This window comes from Moschus berezovskii, chromosome 22 (genome assembly GCF_049115385.1).
Source record: "Moschus berezovskii isolate FMDL1 chromosome 22, NW_MosBer_1.0, whole genome shotgun sequence".
Taxonomy (NCBI): Eukaryota; Metazoa; Chordata; class Mammalia; order Artiodactyla; family Moschidae; genus Moschus; species Moschus berezovskii.
Genome location: NC_142481.1, coordinates 11,771,156 through 11,788,358, shown reverse-complemented (window position 1 = coordinate 11,788,358; position 17,203 = coordinate 11,771,156). Strand labels below are relative to the sequence as shown.

The following is a 17,203-nucleotide window of genomic DNA, read 5'->3' as shown; positions in this document are numbered from 1 at the left end:
TCAGGCACAAACAGCCACACCCAGACACAGGATGATGCTACACAAACAACCTGCACAAGTGTTCCACAAACACACAGTCTGTATCGACTTGGCCATCCCCCAGTGCCACGCACAGCATATCTGTGTGAACAAGGCACTGAGCCATCACACACCCGTGGAACAGTACCCGATACACGCAGACACACAACAGGGACACACCCGTGGCAGTCACCACTCACCTAGCACCAGAGAAACCCACAGTGACATACGTCATGGCATGTGGTGACCCCAGCACATATTCTCATGGAATGATTCACAGCACACGGGTTCACCACAACACACAATATAACCCAAGTACACATCGCCATTCAGAAATATACAGTCAGAGAAGAGTACGAATGGATGGGGGTAGGAAAAGACCTACAGGCACAGTGACACACACACAAGCCCAGGTGGCTCCTGCCCCCTTGAAGACATCCTGATCTATTTTGTTGCATCACACAGGACACAACAGAATGGTACCCAGGGGATGGAGGCCGGGCACACAGGCTTCATAGACCCTGATGCCCAAGAGCCACGCACACGGAACAGAACACATTGCCTCAGACTGACAGACACCGCATACCACACCCACACATCGCCCAGCACATGATACACTCCAACACCAGCGGCCACACAAACACCACACATACCGAGTAATACACAGACACCACGAAACACTGATACAGCGCTGCCCAGCACAGACACCGTGTCCCATGAACCGGCGGACGTGGCCCACTGACACACCCGTCACCGAGGCCGGTAACAACACCCACACAGCGCCAGGGGGACACCCTCGGGCACAGTGTAATCCACAGCCACACAGCCACAACACTCTGAGTGTGGGTCCCCGGGCTGTGTCCTTGGCAGGGAAAGGAGAGGCCCCCAACAAGGATATACACCTTGAAGGAGAGCACAGTGTCACATTGAGTGAGACACAAGTTTTACACACACAAAGCCTATGAGGAGATGCGACATGTGCGCTGATGTACAGAACAGCAAATGCAATGCAGAATCCTGTGTGATGACCCCCAGAGTGACAGCCACAGGGCGTGTGTCACGTGACCACAGGCAGCAGCATAGAAGTCACGCATGGACGGGTCTCTACTGTACACAGCTGGACACAGATCAAAACCCTCCCGCAGCAACGCACGAGGACTCTCTGGCGGGGTGACACAAAATCCCTCTCCCGGTGTGGCCTGTGGACCCATGGACACCACTCTGGGTCGGGGGGAGGGACACACAAGACGTTAACCCCTCTCCCTTCCCCGGAGTCATATGTCAAGCAGGAACATGGACCCACCAGCCACAGGGCAATGAGACACACACAGACATGCCTGGCATCTCACCAACACAACCCACACAGACACGCCCAGAGACACCAAACCGCACACACAGACACACCCGGTGACAAAAAACACAACCTAGGCTGGGGCCCTGCCCCAGGCTGCGCGTGTGATTCCCACTCAGGATGAGAGGCTGAGACGCGGCGGGAGAGTGATGGAGACACGTGTGTCGGCCCGAGGAGACGCTGCCGCCTCTGGGCGATCAGAAGACTGCAGCCCGCTACCCCAAGCGCCCGCCTGCAGCCCCCTTTTCTCCTCTCCTCCCGCTCGGCTTCCCCGGGGCCTCTCTGAGTCCTCGTCTCTCGCACTCTGGAAGCCTCCGGCTTCGTCTTTATCTCTGTCTCCGCTGTCCTTCTCGGTCTCTGCTTTCCTCTGTTCTGAGCCCCTCGGTCTCTTCCGGCTCTCTCTCTGAGTTCCTCTGACTCTGTGCGTTCGTGTGGTTCCATTTCTCTCTCTCACTCGGCTTCTCTTTGTGTCTCTGCGTCTCTCAGCATCCCTGTCTCTGCATCCCACTGCTTTTTAAATTTTTTATGATGTATAGTTGATTTACAATGATTCTGGTGTACAGCAAGTGATTCAGTTATATATGTGTGTGCACGTGTGTCAATGTATATTTTCTTTCAGATTCTTTTCCACAATAGGTTATTACAAGATACTAAACGTAGTTCCCTATGCTACACAGTAGGTCCTTTTTGTTTCTCTAATTTATATACAGTAGTGGGTATCTGTTAATCCCAAATTCCCAATTTATCCCACCCCCTTTTGCCTCCAATGCGGGAGACCAGAGTTCGATCCCTGGGTGGGGAAGATCCCCTGGAGAAGAAAATGGCAACCTGCTCCAGTATTCTTGCCTGGAAAACCCCATGGACGGAGGAGCTTGGTGGGCTACAGTCCATGGGGTCGCAGAGTCAGACGCGACTGAGCGACCTCACTTTCCTTTTACCTTGGTAACCATAAGTTCGTTTCCTGCGTCTCTGACTCTGTATCTGTTTTGCAAGTAAGCTTATTTGTGCCATATGGGTGACATCCGATGATCCCTCTGCTTTCCTGTTTCTCTTTCCCTGACCTCGTCTGTCTACTCCCATGCCCCTCTTCTGCATTCTCACTGTCTGTATGTCTGTCTTCCGGCCTCTGCCTCTCCTTTTTCTTTTTTGGTAGTGCCACGTGACTTGTGGGGTATTAGTTCCCTGACCAGGGATTGAACCCAGGTCCTCAACAGGGAAAGCACGGAGTCCTAACTACTGAACCTCCAGAGAATCCCCACCCCCACTCGCGGTCTCTGTATCTCGCTGTCTGTCTCATCCTCTCTCTGTCTCTAGAGCTCTGTGACCTCTCTAAGCTCATCTCTGCCTCAGTTTCCCTCTCCTGTTCAGGGACACAGCTGGGGACAGCCTTGCCTCCCCCTGTTCCACCCCAGCCTCGCTTCAGGGGCCAAAGGCCAGAGACACCCAGACTGCAGCTGCCTGAGAGGGTCGACGGTAGCCATGGAACGGAGACCCCTAGCCCCTGGCCCTCCACTGCCTCCGCGTGCCCATGCAGGAGACTATGAAACCTTGAGGAAAGAGAGACAATAAGGGAGACCTTGAATGTTGTGGCCAGAGGGAGACAGAGAGACTGACAGACAGACAGACAGAGAAGGAACAGAGGGGAGGGGATGGTGGGAGAGAGCGGGGAGGGAACTTGTTTTACAAACTCAAAAAGATGGAGACAGAAGAGACCCAAAGGTTAGGAGAAAGCAGGAGTCAGAATCAAAGACGTGGAAGTTGGGGCAGAGGGGAATTTTGCCTCCAAAGAGCCCAAAACCAAAAGAGAAAAGCGGAGAGAAGGCAGGCGGGGGAGATGTCAGGGTGGGCGCGAGGTTCAGTGGGAAGGGCACCTGCCTCCACAGGGGAGTTCTGGGCTGTGGGGGTCAGCTGGTAGGACACGCGGCTCCAGAGCCAGCTCCTTCCAACCCAGAGAGGGGGTTGGTGACTCAGGGCCCCGGCGCTTCCTGTGACTCAGCCTTGTTCTCAAGCCGGGAGCGGGGAGTGCAGGGGGAGAGGGGTCTCTGAAAAGAGAGGGAGGGGGAGCACCAGAGCGGTCTCTGCCCGGAGGAGGGGGTGGGGCAGCGGCCTGGGACTTTGAGGGGAGGAGGGGCTGGGGCCTGGACCCCTGGGTCTGAGGGAGGAGGGGCTGGGGGTCTGGATCCTGGGCCTGAGGGAGGAGGGGCTGGGGGTCTGGACCCTGGGTCTGAGGGAGGAGGGGCTGGGGGTCTGGATCCTGGGTCTGAGGGAGGAGGGGCTGGGGGTCTGGATCCTGGGTCTGAGGGAGGGGCTGGGGGTCTGGACCCTGGGTCTGAGGGAGGAGGGGCTGGGGGTCTGGATCCTGGGTCTGAGGGAGGAGGGGCTGGGGGTCTGGACCCTGGGTCTGAGGGAGGAGGGGCTGGGGGTCTGGATCCTGGGTCTGAGGGAGGAGGGGCTGGGGGTCTGGGTCCTGGGGCTGGGGGAGGAGGGGCTGGGGGTCTGGATCCTGGGTCTGAGGGAGGAGGGGCTGGGGGTCTGGACCCTGGGTCTGAGGGAGGAGCGGGCCTGAATCCCACAGCGCTGGTCTGGGAAGACTAGAACTTATTTGAAAGTCCTTAGGACTTTCACTTGGCCCCCTCCCAGCTGCCCCACCTTCATCCCAGCCCCATCTCCGGGCCTGGAAAGGACCCACATGCCTTGGGGCCCAGCCGGAAGGGGCCAAGACAAAGATGTGTTTAACTGGGCAGGGTGGCGGAGCCGGTGAAGAGGTTGTCTCAGACGGAAAGGTCACTCGTCGCCCAGGGCTCGTGCAGGGAAAGGCGGGGCTCAGCCCGGGGGCGGGGGGGCGGGGGGGAAGACATCCTGAAAGTCTGTGGCGTCAAATCCTCCAACCGCTGTCCTTTGGATTTACACATTAGGAGGCTTCAGGGCCTTGGGATCCTGCCACCTGGTGGTATTTTGGGGGAACTGCAGGCTCTCTGTTTCTCCAGTCTCGGTTCAGTTCAGCGACCCCATGGCCTGCAGCACGCCAGGCCTCCCTGTCCATCACCAATTCCCGGAGTTTACTCAAACTCATTTATAGTATAATGTTCATCTGTTGGGCCTCCCTGGTGGCTCAGACGGTAAAGGAAAAAAAAAGTGTTAGTTACTCAGTCGTGTCCGACTCTGCGACCCCATGGGCTGTAGCCCGCCAGGTTCCTCTATCCATGGAATTCTCCAGGCAAGAATACCCGAGTGGGTAGCCATGCTCTTCTCCAGAGGATCGTCCAGGGATGGAACCTGGGTCTCCTGCATTGCAGGCGGATTCTTTACAGTCTGAGCCACCAGGGAAAGAACCTGCCTGCAATACAGGAGAGGAGAGTTCGACCCCTGGGTCAGGAAGATCCCCTGGAGAAGGAAATGGCAACCCACTCCACTCTTGCCTAGGAAATCCCATGGACAGAAGAGCCTGGCGGGCTAGAGTCCATGGGGTCGCAAAAGAGTCAGACACGACTTAGTGACTAAACAATCCTTCTACTGAGTACCTACTGAGTGTCAGATACTGCTGTAAGCATTCAAGGACACGACTGAGCGACTGAACTGAACTGAATAACAACACAGACAAAATCCCTGCCCCACGGAGCTTCCTGGCTAAAGGAGGGAGACCCTGTGGTTCTGTCGATCTCTCTCTCGCTTTTGCTTTGACTCTGTGAATCTGCTCTCTCTCTCTGTACCCACTGGCCTTGCTTCTGAGTTTCTGTCTCCTGGCCTTTGTCTCCAAATGCATGCCTCTCTGTTTTTATTCTATCCTTTGTATTTCTGTTTTCCCTACCAATTAAAAATAATTTGTTTTATTAAGTCATATATAAGTGTTAGTCGCTCAGTCGTGTCTGACTCTTTGTGACCCCATGGACTGTAGTCCACCAGGCTCCTCTGTCCATGGGATTCTCCAGGCAAGGATACTGGAGTGGGTTGCCATTTCCTTCTCCAGGGGATCTTCCCAACCCAGGGATCGAACCCAGGTCTCTTGCACTGCAGGCAGATCCTTTACCGAATGAGCTACAAGGGAAGCCCCGTCATATATATGTATATATAAAGAATCCGCCTGCAATGCAGCAGACCAGGGTTCAGTCTCTGGGTGAGAAAGATCTGCTGGAGAAGGAAGTGGCAACCCACTCCAGTATTCTTGCCTGGGAAATCCCACGGACACAGGAGCCTGGCAGGCTAGAGTCCACGAGGTCACAAAGAATCAGACACGACTTAACAAGTAAACCATCAGTCTCACAATCTGGATGTCTAGAGATTTTGGGTCAGTTGGGTTAAATCTTGACATGGCCACGGTTACTGACTCTTTTGGGTGGAATATAATAACATAACACACATACAGCCTGGTTTAGAGACAGACCCAAGTTCATGTCGAGCTCTGCTGTCCCTAGCTGTGTGTGCCATGAGACCTGTGAAATTAGGATGATTATACCCTGTGTCACAAGGTTGGCTTGAGGATTAGGTGCAGTGCCCCATGGCTCAGTGGTAAAGAGTTTGCCTACCAGTGCAAGACATAGATGCGGGTTTGATCCCTGTGTTGGGAAGATCCCCTGGAGGAGGAAATGCAACCCACTCCAGTATTCTTGCCTGGGAAATGTATGGACAGAGGAGCCTGGCAGGCTATAGTCCATGGGGTCACAAAGAGTCAGACACTGAGCAACTAAGTACACACACACACAGGACCTGGCATATGTCAAGCCCTTGTGGCACTTTGTCTCCCAAGCTGGCTCCTTTTTGCTGGCATGTGGCCTCTCCCTTCAACGGGTAGACTCTGCGTCCTTTCTCCTTCCATCTGGCTGGCTTGTGACTTGCTTTGACTCATGGAAATGTAGCAGAAATGATGCTGGGCCAGATCCAGGTCCGGTTCTTAAGAGAACTAAAAGCTAGAACTCTAAGACTCCATCCTGTGAGGAAGCCCAAGCTTGTCACATGGAGAGGCCATACAGAGGAGAAACAAAGCACCCTGGCCACAAGCCCCAGCCCAGCCCCATAGAAATCAGCAGGATTGCCCTGTCAACCCCCAGAATCATGAGAAGTACTTTTTGTTTTATGGCACTAAATTTTGCTACTCTCTCAATTCATTCCACGCCCCCCATCTTTCCCCCGCTGTGTCCACAAGTATGTCTGCATCTTCATTGCCACCCTGCAGATTCACAGATAGGTTCATCAGTACCATCTTTCTAGAGGGAGTGAACATACGTATACCTATGGCTGATTCCTGTTGATATATGGCAGAAACCAACACTAAAACAATTATCCTCCAATTAAAAATAAGTTTTTTAATAGAAGATGCAATAATAAGAATACATTATCAAAAAGAAGACAATAAATTTTGAAGTGATTCATTATACAATAAACAATAAATATTACACTTTTCTGTTCACTTTTCTGTTTGAAGTTTTTCATCATAAAGAGTGTGTATATATGAATATGCTGTGTGCTGTGCTTAGTCACTCGGTCATGTGACGCTCACTCTTTGCAACCCCATGGACCGTAGCCTGCCAGGCTCCTCTGTTTATGGGGATTCTCCAGGCAGCAATACTGGAATGGGTTGCCATGCCCTCCTCCAGGGGATCTTCCCAACCCAGAGATCCAACCTGAGCCACAAGGGAAGCCCATAAATATGTACACGTGATTAGGTAATACAATAGATAGAGAAATTGCACTTTATAAATTATAGCTAGTGTTATTTTACTTCTCTCTTTTTTAAAATTTATTTTTATTTTTTTGGCAACATTGTGCAACATGTGGGATCTTAGTTCCCCTACCAAGGATCCATCCTGCATTGGAAATGCAGTCTTCACCACTGGCCCACCAGGGAAGTCCTTAATTTCTTTTTGCCTCTGGGTCTTCTTTTTTTTTAACTCTTTCAGTCTCTGCTTGTCTTTCCTATTTTCCTGTCTCTCTTTATCTTTCTCTCTCTGTATGTCTGTTCCTATCTTGTCTATCTTACTAAAAACCCCTCTGGCCACTTTCCCTTCCACGTACTTTGCTCCACCACATTGACCTTCTTGCTGATCCCCAAACATGCCGTGCTCTTTCCTGCCTCAACATCTTGATGCTTACTTTTCTCTGCCTGAATGCTTTTATCTTCAGTCTCCTCTTGGATCATTTCTTTACTTCATCCAGTTCTCTGTTCAATATAGTCTCTTCCTTGACCACTTCTTCAGAAATGGTCCTTGGACTTCCCCGGTAGTCCAGTGGTTAAGATTCTGTGCTTTCACTTCAAGGGTTGTGGGTTTGATTCCTGATTGGGGAAGTTCAGCATGCTCTCCAGTGCAACCTAAAAAAAAAGATCCACTTCCCTTTGGGACTTACCGGGTGGTCCATTAAGACTCCAAGCTTCCAATGCAAGTGGCATGGTCAGGGAACTAAGATTTCACAGTGCCTCCTCCCCACCACAAAAATACCAGAAAACAAAATACAACCCAGAAATGGTTCTCTCCTGCCCCATAAATAACTCTATATCACATCTCATTACTATGTCTTTATCATGGCCCTTAGGGTTATTAAATGATCCTGTTTTCTTCTCTTTCAAATCCTGTTTCTCTTTCTCTTTCAAATCCCTAAACAGGACAGGGATTTTGCCATCCTGAATGTTTAGAACAGTGGTGGGCACAGGGGATGCTCAGTGGTTATTGGTTGAAGGACTGCTCTTACTCAATAGTACTGATTGGCTCTGCTTTGACTCTGCCCTCTCACCCTGTTCCACTCTGTCCTGGAAGTGGGAAGGATGTCATTTCCTCATTGCCCTGTCCTTTGTCTCACTTATTAGTTGAGTTGCTGTCTGTGGTTCTGAGACCCAGTGTGTGGATCTATCCTTGGTGCTGACCGAGGCTCCCACTTGCATTAACCTGGGGAGGGCAAGGGACTCATAGGCGAAGGGCGATCGATGCAAGCAGGATCCAGACACGGAACCATGTTGACCATTGAGAGGAGGCAGGCATCTGAGTTCTGAAGGGAGGGAGTGCCTGGGTCACTGGACTCAAATGGTAGTTGTTCTATCCATCTATCTGTTCATGTGTACACACACAGAGACATGTATATTATTATGGAAAACTTCAAACAAACAGAAGTGAACAGAAGAGTATAATAAGCCTCCATGAAACCATCTAACAAATACCAACTCATGGTTAATTGCATTTCATCAGTGCCTCCACCCATTTCCTCACTTCCTATATTATTTTCATGCAAATCGCAGACATGAGATCATTTAATTATATGTCATACTTTTAATTTTGTTTCCTTTTGTGGAGGTATGGCTTACGCATTGGAAAGGTCACATATCTTAAGTGTCCAGATTGATGCAGTTCTACCTGTGTGTGGACATGTGTGACTGTCACCTCAAGCAAGTCATAGAGCAACTCCATTATCTCAAGAGGTTCTCCTGTCCCCTCTTCCAACTGATGCACCAGGGATAGCCAGTATCCTGACCTCTGTCACCAAAGATTCAAGAGCCACAATGTGGGAGTCTTAGGCTCTAGGTTTGACTTTACTGTTGTTGTTAGTATTTTTTTAATGCAGTATACCATACATGCATAAAGTGCATACAATATAGAGATATATGTTGGACAAATAGGAGCTTCCCTGGTAGCTCATCAGGCAGAGAATCCATCTGCAATGTAAGCAACCCAGGTTTGATTCCTGGGTTGGGAAGATCCCCTGGAGAAGGGATAGGCTACCCATTCCAGTATTCTTGGGCTTCCCTGGTGACTCAGATTCTTTACAGAAAGAATCTCTGCAATGCTGGAGACCTGGGTTGGGAAGATCCCCTGGAGGAGAGCATGTCTACTCACTCCAGTATTCTTCTCTGGAGAATCCCATAGACAGAGAAGCCTGGTGGACTACAGTCCATGGGGTTGGAAAGAGCCAGACATGACTGAGCGACTAAGCACACTGGATAAATTACATTCATGGGGGAGGTGGGTGGCGGGTTCAGGCTGTTGGGGACACATGTATACCTGTGGTCAATTCATGTTGATGTATGGCAAAAACCACCACGATATTGTAATTTTCCTCCAATTAAAATAAATTCATTGAAAAAAATTACATTTGTGGACCCCCATGAAATCACCACACACATTGAGAGAATGCCACCACTCCCCAGAATCTTTCTGTATGCTTTAAAAATTTTTTTATTTACTTATTTATTATTTTTGGTCATGCTGAATCTTTGTTGCTATGCATGGGCTTTCGCTAGTTGCAGCCAGCTGAGGTTACTCTCTAGTTTTGGCGCACAGGCCTCTCATTGCAGTGGTTTCTCCTGTTGCAGAGCATGGGCTTTAAGCATGAAGGCTTCAGTAGTTGTGGGACGAGGGCTCTAGAGCACGGGCTCAGTAAATTGCAGTGCATGGGTTTAGTTGCTCCGCCACATGTGGGATCTTCTTGGACCAGGGAATTGAACCATGTCCCCTGCATTGGCAGGCGGATTCTGAACCACTGAGCCACCAGGGAAGTCTCACCTAGGCAGATTTCTTTTGCAGGGAAGCCTTACCTCTGCTTTTGATGACTTTGAACTGATTGAATCAGGCCCAGCCAGATGATCTTAGGGTAATTGGAAGGACTGATGCTAAAGCTGAAACTCCAATACTTTGGCCACCTCATGCGACGAGTTGACTCACTGGAAAAGACTCTGATGCTGGGAGGGATTAGGGGCGGGAGGAGAAGGGGACGATGGAGAATGAGATGGCTGGATGGCATCAACGACTCGATGAACATGAGTTTGAGTGAACTCCGGGAGTTGGTGATGGACAGGGAGGCCTGGCGTGCTGTGATTCATGGGATCACAAAGAGTCAGACACAACTGAGCGACTGAACTGAACTGAACTGAATCTACTGAACTTAAAGTCAACTGATCACAGACTTTCCATTCCGTTCCGTTCTGTTCTGTCGCTCAGTCGTGTCCAACTCTATGTGACCCTGTGGACTGTAGCCTACCAGGCTTCTCTGTCCATGGGATTCTCCAGGCAAGAATACTGGAGTGGGTTACCGTTTCCTTCTCCAGGGGATCTTCCCGACCCAGGGATCGAACCCGGGTCTCCCTCATTGGAGGCAGACGCTTTAACCACAGACTTTAATCACATCTAAAAAATACCTCCCAGGCAGCACTGAGATTAGCATTTGAATGACTAACTGGTACTGTAGCTTAGCCAAGTCCACATCAGACTGACCAGCCCAGGTTTAAACCACATTTGTAATAAAATTCCAATTCTGCACCCCCCCCCCCCCACGAGAAAAGTCATTACCTTTAAGGTAGGGATTTTTGCCTGTTTTGTTCACTGCTGTATGTCCAGCAGCAAGAATGGTGCCTGGCACACAGTTCAGTTCAGTTCAGTCGCTCAGTCGTATCCAACTATTTGCGACCTCATGAACTATAGTACATCAGGCTTCCTTGTCTTTCACTGTCTCTCAGTTTGCTCAAACTCATGTCCGTTGAGTGGGTGATGCCATCCAACCGTCTCATCCTCTGTCACCCCCTTCTCCTCCTGCCCTCAATCTTTCCCAGCATCGGGGTCTTTTCCAGTGAGTCACTCTTCACATCAGGTGGCACACAGAAGGCGCTCAGTAAAGGAGATGCATGAATCGACAATGACATTCAGCTTCCCCGCCTAAGTCAGGATGTACAGGCATTGAGAGCCCTTCTCCCCATGACCTCAGAGTGTAGGAGTGTTTCTGAGATGCCCTCCTCCCCACACCGCTGCCTGTTGGGGTGAAGTTGAAGATACGAGGATACATTCTTGCTACATCAGTTACTCTGAAAATTACTCTCATTGCGCCTTGGGCAAGTTCTCTGCAAAATGGGCATGCGGTTCCCTTTTTTTGCTTCCTCGTTGGGTCACTGGGAGAATTCAGTTTGTGGGGAAATGACGTGAAGGGACTTTGTAAAACCTGTGTGCACACAGATGTGCTGGAGGGTTCCATTTCTATGAAGTTCATGAGCTTGTGTAAATGTCTCACAGCCCTGAGTCCCTCGCTACCTCCAGACCTTTGTCCAGGCTATCTCCTCCACCTAGAATGCCCTTTCTCCTACTTCTCTTTGCCAGTTCCTCTTTATCTTTTGGGCTTCCCAGGTGGCTCAGCGGTAAAGAATCCTCCTGCAATGCAGGAGACGTGGGTTGGATCCCTGGGTCAGGAAGAACCACTGGAGAAGGAAATGGAAGCCCACTCCAGTATTCTTGCCTGGGAAGTCCCATGGACAGAAGAACCTGGCAGGCTACAGTCCGTGGGATCCCAGAGTCAGACACGACTGAGCTCGCATGCTTTATCCTTTAAGAGTTTGCCTAAGGTTTACTTCCTTCAGGATATCTTCCCTGATCCCCTTAGGTTAGAGAGTTTTGCCTGGTTCAGCTTTGCTTCAAGTGTTTTTCTTTCTTTTTAATTTAAATTTTGATTTTTTTCATTGGAGTAGAATTGCTGTACAATGCTGCGTTGGTTTCTGCTGTTTAACAAAGTGAATAAGCCATATGTATACATGTATCCCTTCCCTCTGGAGCCTCCCTCCTACCCCATCTCCCACCCCACCCCTCTAAGGCATCACAGAGCACCAAGCTGAACTCCCTGTGCTGTACAGTAGCTTCCCACTAGCTAGCTGTTTTACACATGGACACTACTTAATGCTACTCTCAATTCATCCCACCCTCCCCTTCCCTGCATCCACGAGTCCATTCTCTACATCTTTGTCTTTATTCCTGCCCTGCAAAGAGGTTCATCAGCACCATTTTTCTACATTCCATATATATGCGTTAATATATGATTTTTTTTTCTCTTTCTGATTTACTTCACTCTGAATGACAGACTCTAGGTTCATTCGTGCTAAGTCGCTTCAGTTGTGTCGGACTCTTTGAGACCCTAAGGGCCATAGCCTGCCAGGCTCCTCCATCCATGGGATTCTCCAGGCAAGAATACCAGAGGGGGTTGCCAAGCCCTCCTCCAGGGGATCTTCCCTACACAGGGATTAAACCTGTGTGTCTTAAGTCTCCTGAATTGGCAGGCTGGTTCTTTACCATTGGTGCCACCTGGGAAGCCCAAATCCACATCACTACAAATGACCCAATTTTGTTCCTTTTTATGAATGAGTGATAAAAATGTGCCACATCTTCTTTATCCATTCATCTGTCATGAACATTTAGATTGCTTCCACAGCTTGGCTACTGTAAATAGCGCTGCAGTGAACACTGGGGTACAGATCTTTTTCAGTTATGGTTTCCTCAGGGTGCATGCCCAGTAGTGGGATTGCTGGATCTCAAGCGTTTTTCTATCGAGTTAATCAACACTCATGTGCTTGTGAGGCAGAGTTGCCTACTGGTTCACAGGGCTTGGAGTCACGCTCCCCACTCACGAGATACATGAGGCCAATCAAGTGCCTTTGTAAGCATCACATCTGCTAGTCTCTGACGTGAGCACCATGACAAAGGCTGACAGTTTTGGACCTGGTACTCCATGTTCATCTTGTTAAATTCTGACCACAACCACTGTGAAGTAGGTCTTGTCATTACTGTAGCTTTTATTTTCACCTCTGCCCAACAGGTGAGGAAACATAGTCTCAGCGAGGTTAAGTAACCACCCAAGGTCACCCACAGGCGAAATGGTAGAGGTGGGATTTGAACCCATGCAGCCTGGCTTCAGGGTCTGGGCTCCTAATGTCTAGGATATGCTGGTTATACTGCCTTTCAAGTCTCCCATGATGATACTAATAAAGACATCATTGTAGCTCCCTGCTGGAGCTGGTTAGGTTCCTGGAGAGCCTCAGACCAGGAAACGCACAACAGGAAATGGGTTGCGGGGAGGCTGGGCCTGTTTGGTGCTCAGCAGGGGACCAGGTTTGCTCTTTATGTGGGATGTGGCCATTTCTCCCCACCCTGGGGTGCTGGGGACCTTGCCCAGTTTCTTCCAGGCCTGCTGACCAGGTAAGGGCTAGGCATCGGCAGGGAAGCAGGAAGGAGGGAGGGAGAGAGAGAGACAGGTGTGTAACTCTGATTTTCCACATTCCAGGGAGTGAAGCAATGAGAAGGGGGTGTGTGTGCCCTGCCTCCAGAATCCCACTCAGGAAGAGGCTGGAGCTGCCTATGAGGAGAGCCCAAGGGGTCCTCCCAGAGCGCCACCCAGCAGGGAGACCGTGAGGAGCAGGACCGTGACATGGGGCACCCGGGGAGCGGCGGTGTCTGAGGCGCTGGTGAAGGACTGGGTCAGGGAGTCCCTGTTGCAGAGGTCCCCCTCACAGCAGGAGCCCTGCAAGTCGATGTTTGTCCAGGGGCTGGTGGTGCCCTTGATGGTGCAGGAGGGCCGTTGGCAGGTTCGGACGTACACGGGGGCTGAGAAATTGCCTGGGAGGCGGGGTGGTGAGGAGGGGTCAGGACGGAGGGAGGCAGCCACACCTGAACCTCCACCTCAGAGGCTAAGGCCATGACTGGGTCCTCGGACTTCCTTCCAGTCCCTCCTTAGACCAGGGCCAGGCCTCCTCCTCCAGACCAGGGCCATGCCTCCCCCCCAAGACCAGGGCCATGCCTCCTCCCTCAGACCAGGGCCGTGTCTCACGCCCTGCCCTCCTGCCCTGCCTCCACGCCCCTTGCCCACGCCCTCCCAGCCCCTCACCAAGGGTCATTCGTCCATTGCCCTGGAAGCAGACGCTCTGGTCCTGGTGACACTGGACCCGCCGGGACTTCTCCGGGGTGCAGTCCTCTGGGTGGATCCCCACGCAGGCGTAGCATTCGGTGCCGCTGAGCGTCGGCGGGCTGGGCGCTGCCAAGAGAGCGTGGAGGCACGCTCAGGTCACCGTCCGCCGTCCGGGCGTGGGGCGTGCGCACTGCGCCAGGGCGCCCATCTTGCTCGACTGGAGGCTGGAATCCGGCGCGCCGTGGGGAGGAGCCCAGCGGAGGCCACGCCCCACGCCGGGGGGCCCGCCCCGCCCCGCGCCCCGCCCCGCCCCCTCGCCTACCCTGGCTCAGATTGGGGAGGGAGTCGTGGGTCTGGAGGTTCGCGTTGCACAAGTCGGTGGCACAGCGGCGCACCACCGAGTAGTCAGGCGGCAGCGACTTGTCATCCGACAGCATCTGGCCCGTAAGCGGGCCTCTCCAGCAGCCCTTCTGTACCAAGGTCACTGAGGAGCGGTACCCTGGGGGCGAGGGGATGGAGTCTGGGGCGCTGCCTCTCCTCCAGCCCGCCCTCGTCTCCCACACCCACTCCCCTCGCTCTAGTCTCGAGTCTCTCCCTCCTCGGTCTCCTCTCCGCCTCCACAATCCTCGCAACCTGGCTTCTCTTCTCCCTGCTGCCCTGCCCTTCTCTTCCTCCCTCGCTTCCCTCTCAAACTCCGCTTCCCCGCCGCGCCCCCCGCCCCCCGCCCCGCACCACCAGCCCTTTTCTCCTTTTCTCTCTCTCTCGGGTCTGCTCTTCTGGCGCCCCTTCCTGGCTCCACACGGTCTCCTCCTCCCGCCCCCCACCCCCTCACCCCCTCTTTCTTTCTCTCCCGCTTCCCCCTCCCTCACCTCCCCATCTCTACCGCCGTCTTTCGTCTCCTCTTCTAAGCCAGTCCCTGCCCATCCTTTGTCTCCCACTCCGTCCCCCCTCTCCCACCCCCACCTGGCTGACGTTTCACCCCCGTCCTCGTTCCCCGCCCCCCGCCCCTTTCTTTATTCTGCGTTTCCTGCCCCTCACCAGTGTTCAGAGACAAGACAGCCTCAGAGCATCCCTGCGGACAGGAGACATTGCTGAAGTTCACATCACTGAGGTCAAAGGGCCCGAAGTAGATGTGCTGGAAGCTGTAGCACTGCCGGGCCTGGGTCCCTGGGGAGAGGAGCAGGGGTTCGGTGAGAGGAACAGGCCCGCCATGAGCCTGTGCCAGGCACTTGGGGCTCTGCCCTAAAGATGACAGCCAGGCCCTTCTGCTCTTAGAGATGACAGGCCTTGTTGCCTTGAGAGAAGCAGGGTCTGCTGGTGTAGCTGCTCTTGACTATGCCTGGCTCTTGGCAAGGGTATTGGCCTCTGCACCTGCCGGTCCAGTTCCCCCTCCCCCCCCCCCCCCGGGCTGTTCCAAATTTCCACCCTCTTCCAGGAAGCTCTCTAAGATTTTGAAAAAGGAGGAAGTAATTCACTCCTGCTCTGTTTTCCCCTCTCCCAACAAAACACACAATATCCAGTAGCCCTAAAGTGCTGCTGATGGAAAACACTCTAGTACAAGCCCAGGGATGTGCAATCTCATGCTACAAATACACATGAACAGCCAGTCCCTGCAATACCTGGACAGAACACTGAAACACTGATGTAAACACAAAATAACAAAATTTTCACCGGTTCATGCCAATCTCAGAAATACACACAGAGTACCCTGTATGTGTTCATGTAGAGTTCTACATTCACACACGAAACAAGTACCACCCAGACCCTCCAATAGAAACTCCCTAAACCAAGGTATCTCATTCACACAAAATTCAGACTCTCAGACAGAAATATGTGTGGATACAGAAACATTCACAACACACAGACCCAGGAACACAGGAACTCATACCCAGGGAGAGACAAATACAGACCCAAGAATCACAAATAAAATCAGAGCCTACAATTAGGCGAAGATAGAGATACACAAAAAAAGACACCTACAAAATCAGACAACTTAAAATCATATTCAGATACAAGATTCGTAGAGACACACAACAGATACACAGAGAGACAGACATGCATCATAATACCCAAACACACACACACAGAAATACAGGCCTACCTGTCACAGAGATGCAGAGATGCAAAATTATACTCACATCTCTTTTACAAAGAAAAGTGAGGATCAGAGATGAACAGACCCATGAAAACATTTGTTCAAATACCCAGATGTGAAAACCCGCTATAGATACACACTCACAAGCACAGAGACCCACAGCACATGCTGACACACAGACACACACAGAAATAGAACTCTCTTCTTTCTGTGGATGAGCACACGCACACACACACACAAAGTTGTGTGAGGCATAACCTCCTTCCCACCTCTCAAATTTCTCAAATTTGTAGCCACTACAATCCTGATATGACTGTGTCCCTGTAGGGGAAAAGGTTGCCTGAGTCAAGGTTTCCTGCCAGTTCTAGAAAAAGCCCCCATGCCTCCCCAGAAATACCTTTGAATGAATGGGGACACAGGCAGAGAGGATGAGAAAGGCTGGAGTAGTGAACCTGAGATAGTGGAGGAAGCGAGTGATGTGGGAAGGCCAGAGGAGGGGACGAGAAGGGAGAGGACACAGTCTCTCTGACCAAGAACCGGGAGTCCAGGCCCCCAGCCCTCCTCCCTCAGACCCAGAGTCAGGGCCCCCAGTTCACTTTTCCCTGAGTCCCTGGAATCTGGCCCCCACTCTCTCTGCTCCCTCAGACCCAGAAGAGTCCAGCTTCTGCCCACCCAACTGCCCTTCTTACCACTGGACTCAGAAGTCTGGCCATCGGTCAGGCAGAGGACAGGCCCAAAGAGGCACAGCAGGATGACTCTGGTGACTCCCACTGCCATGTTGTGGACCTGAGTGGAGATACGGAGGACAGCTCCTCCTGCTCTGACTTCTGCCTGGCTGGTTCTCCGAGCTAAGCCCCAGGCATCCTCGCTACCCAGGCAGGCTGGCATTCCTCCACCCCCGCCCTCCCCCGCTTGGACTAGTCTCCTCCTAGATAATCATGATGGGAGCCTGGACAATGGGTCTGGGGGAAGAGGGGCTGGGGTCTGGACAGTGGGTCTGAGGGAGGAGGGGCTGGGGGTCTAGATTCCTGGGTCTGAGGGAGGAGGGGCTGGGGGTCTGGATCCTGGGTCTGAGGGAGGAGGGGCTGGGGGTCTAGATTCCTGGG

The 17,203-nt window shown here is 52.0% G+C and overlaps 1 protein-coding gene across 1 annotated transcript; it reads right to left on the bottom strand.

The window, feature by feature from the left end:
- Positions 1–12,868: 12,868 nt before the first annotated feature.
- LYPD5 (LY6/PLAUR domain containing 5) lies at positions 12,869–16,950 on the bottom strand. The gene is made up of 5 exons (XM_055412001.2): positions 16,787–16,950; positions 15,041–15,169; positions 14,325–14,501; positions 13,982–14,128; positions 12,869–13,713 (listed from the first exon to the last, which is right to left on the bottom strand). Exons 1-5 carry the CDS (start codon positions 16,872–16,874, stop codon positions 13,454–13,456), a joined length of 801 nt encoding a protein of 266 aa, XP_055267976.2. The 5' UTR covers positions 16,875–16,950; the 3' UTR covers positions 12,869–13,453.
- Positions 16,951–17,203: the final 253 nt, after the last annotated feature.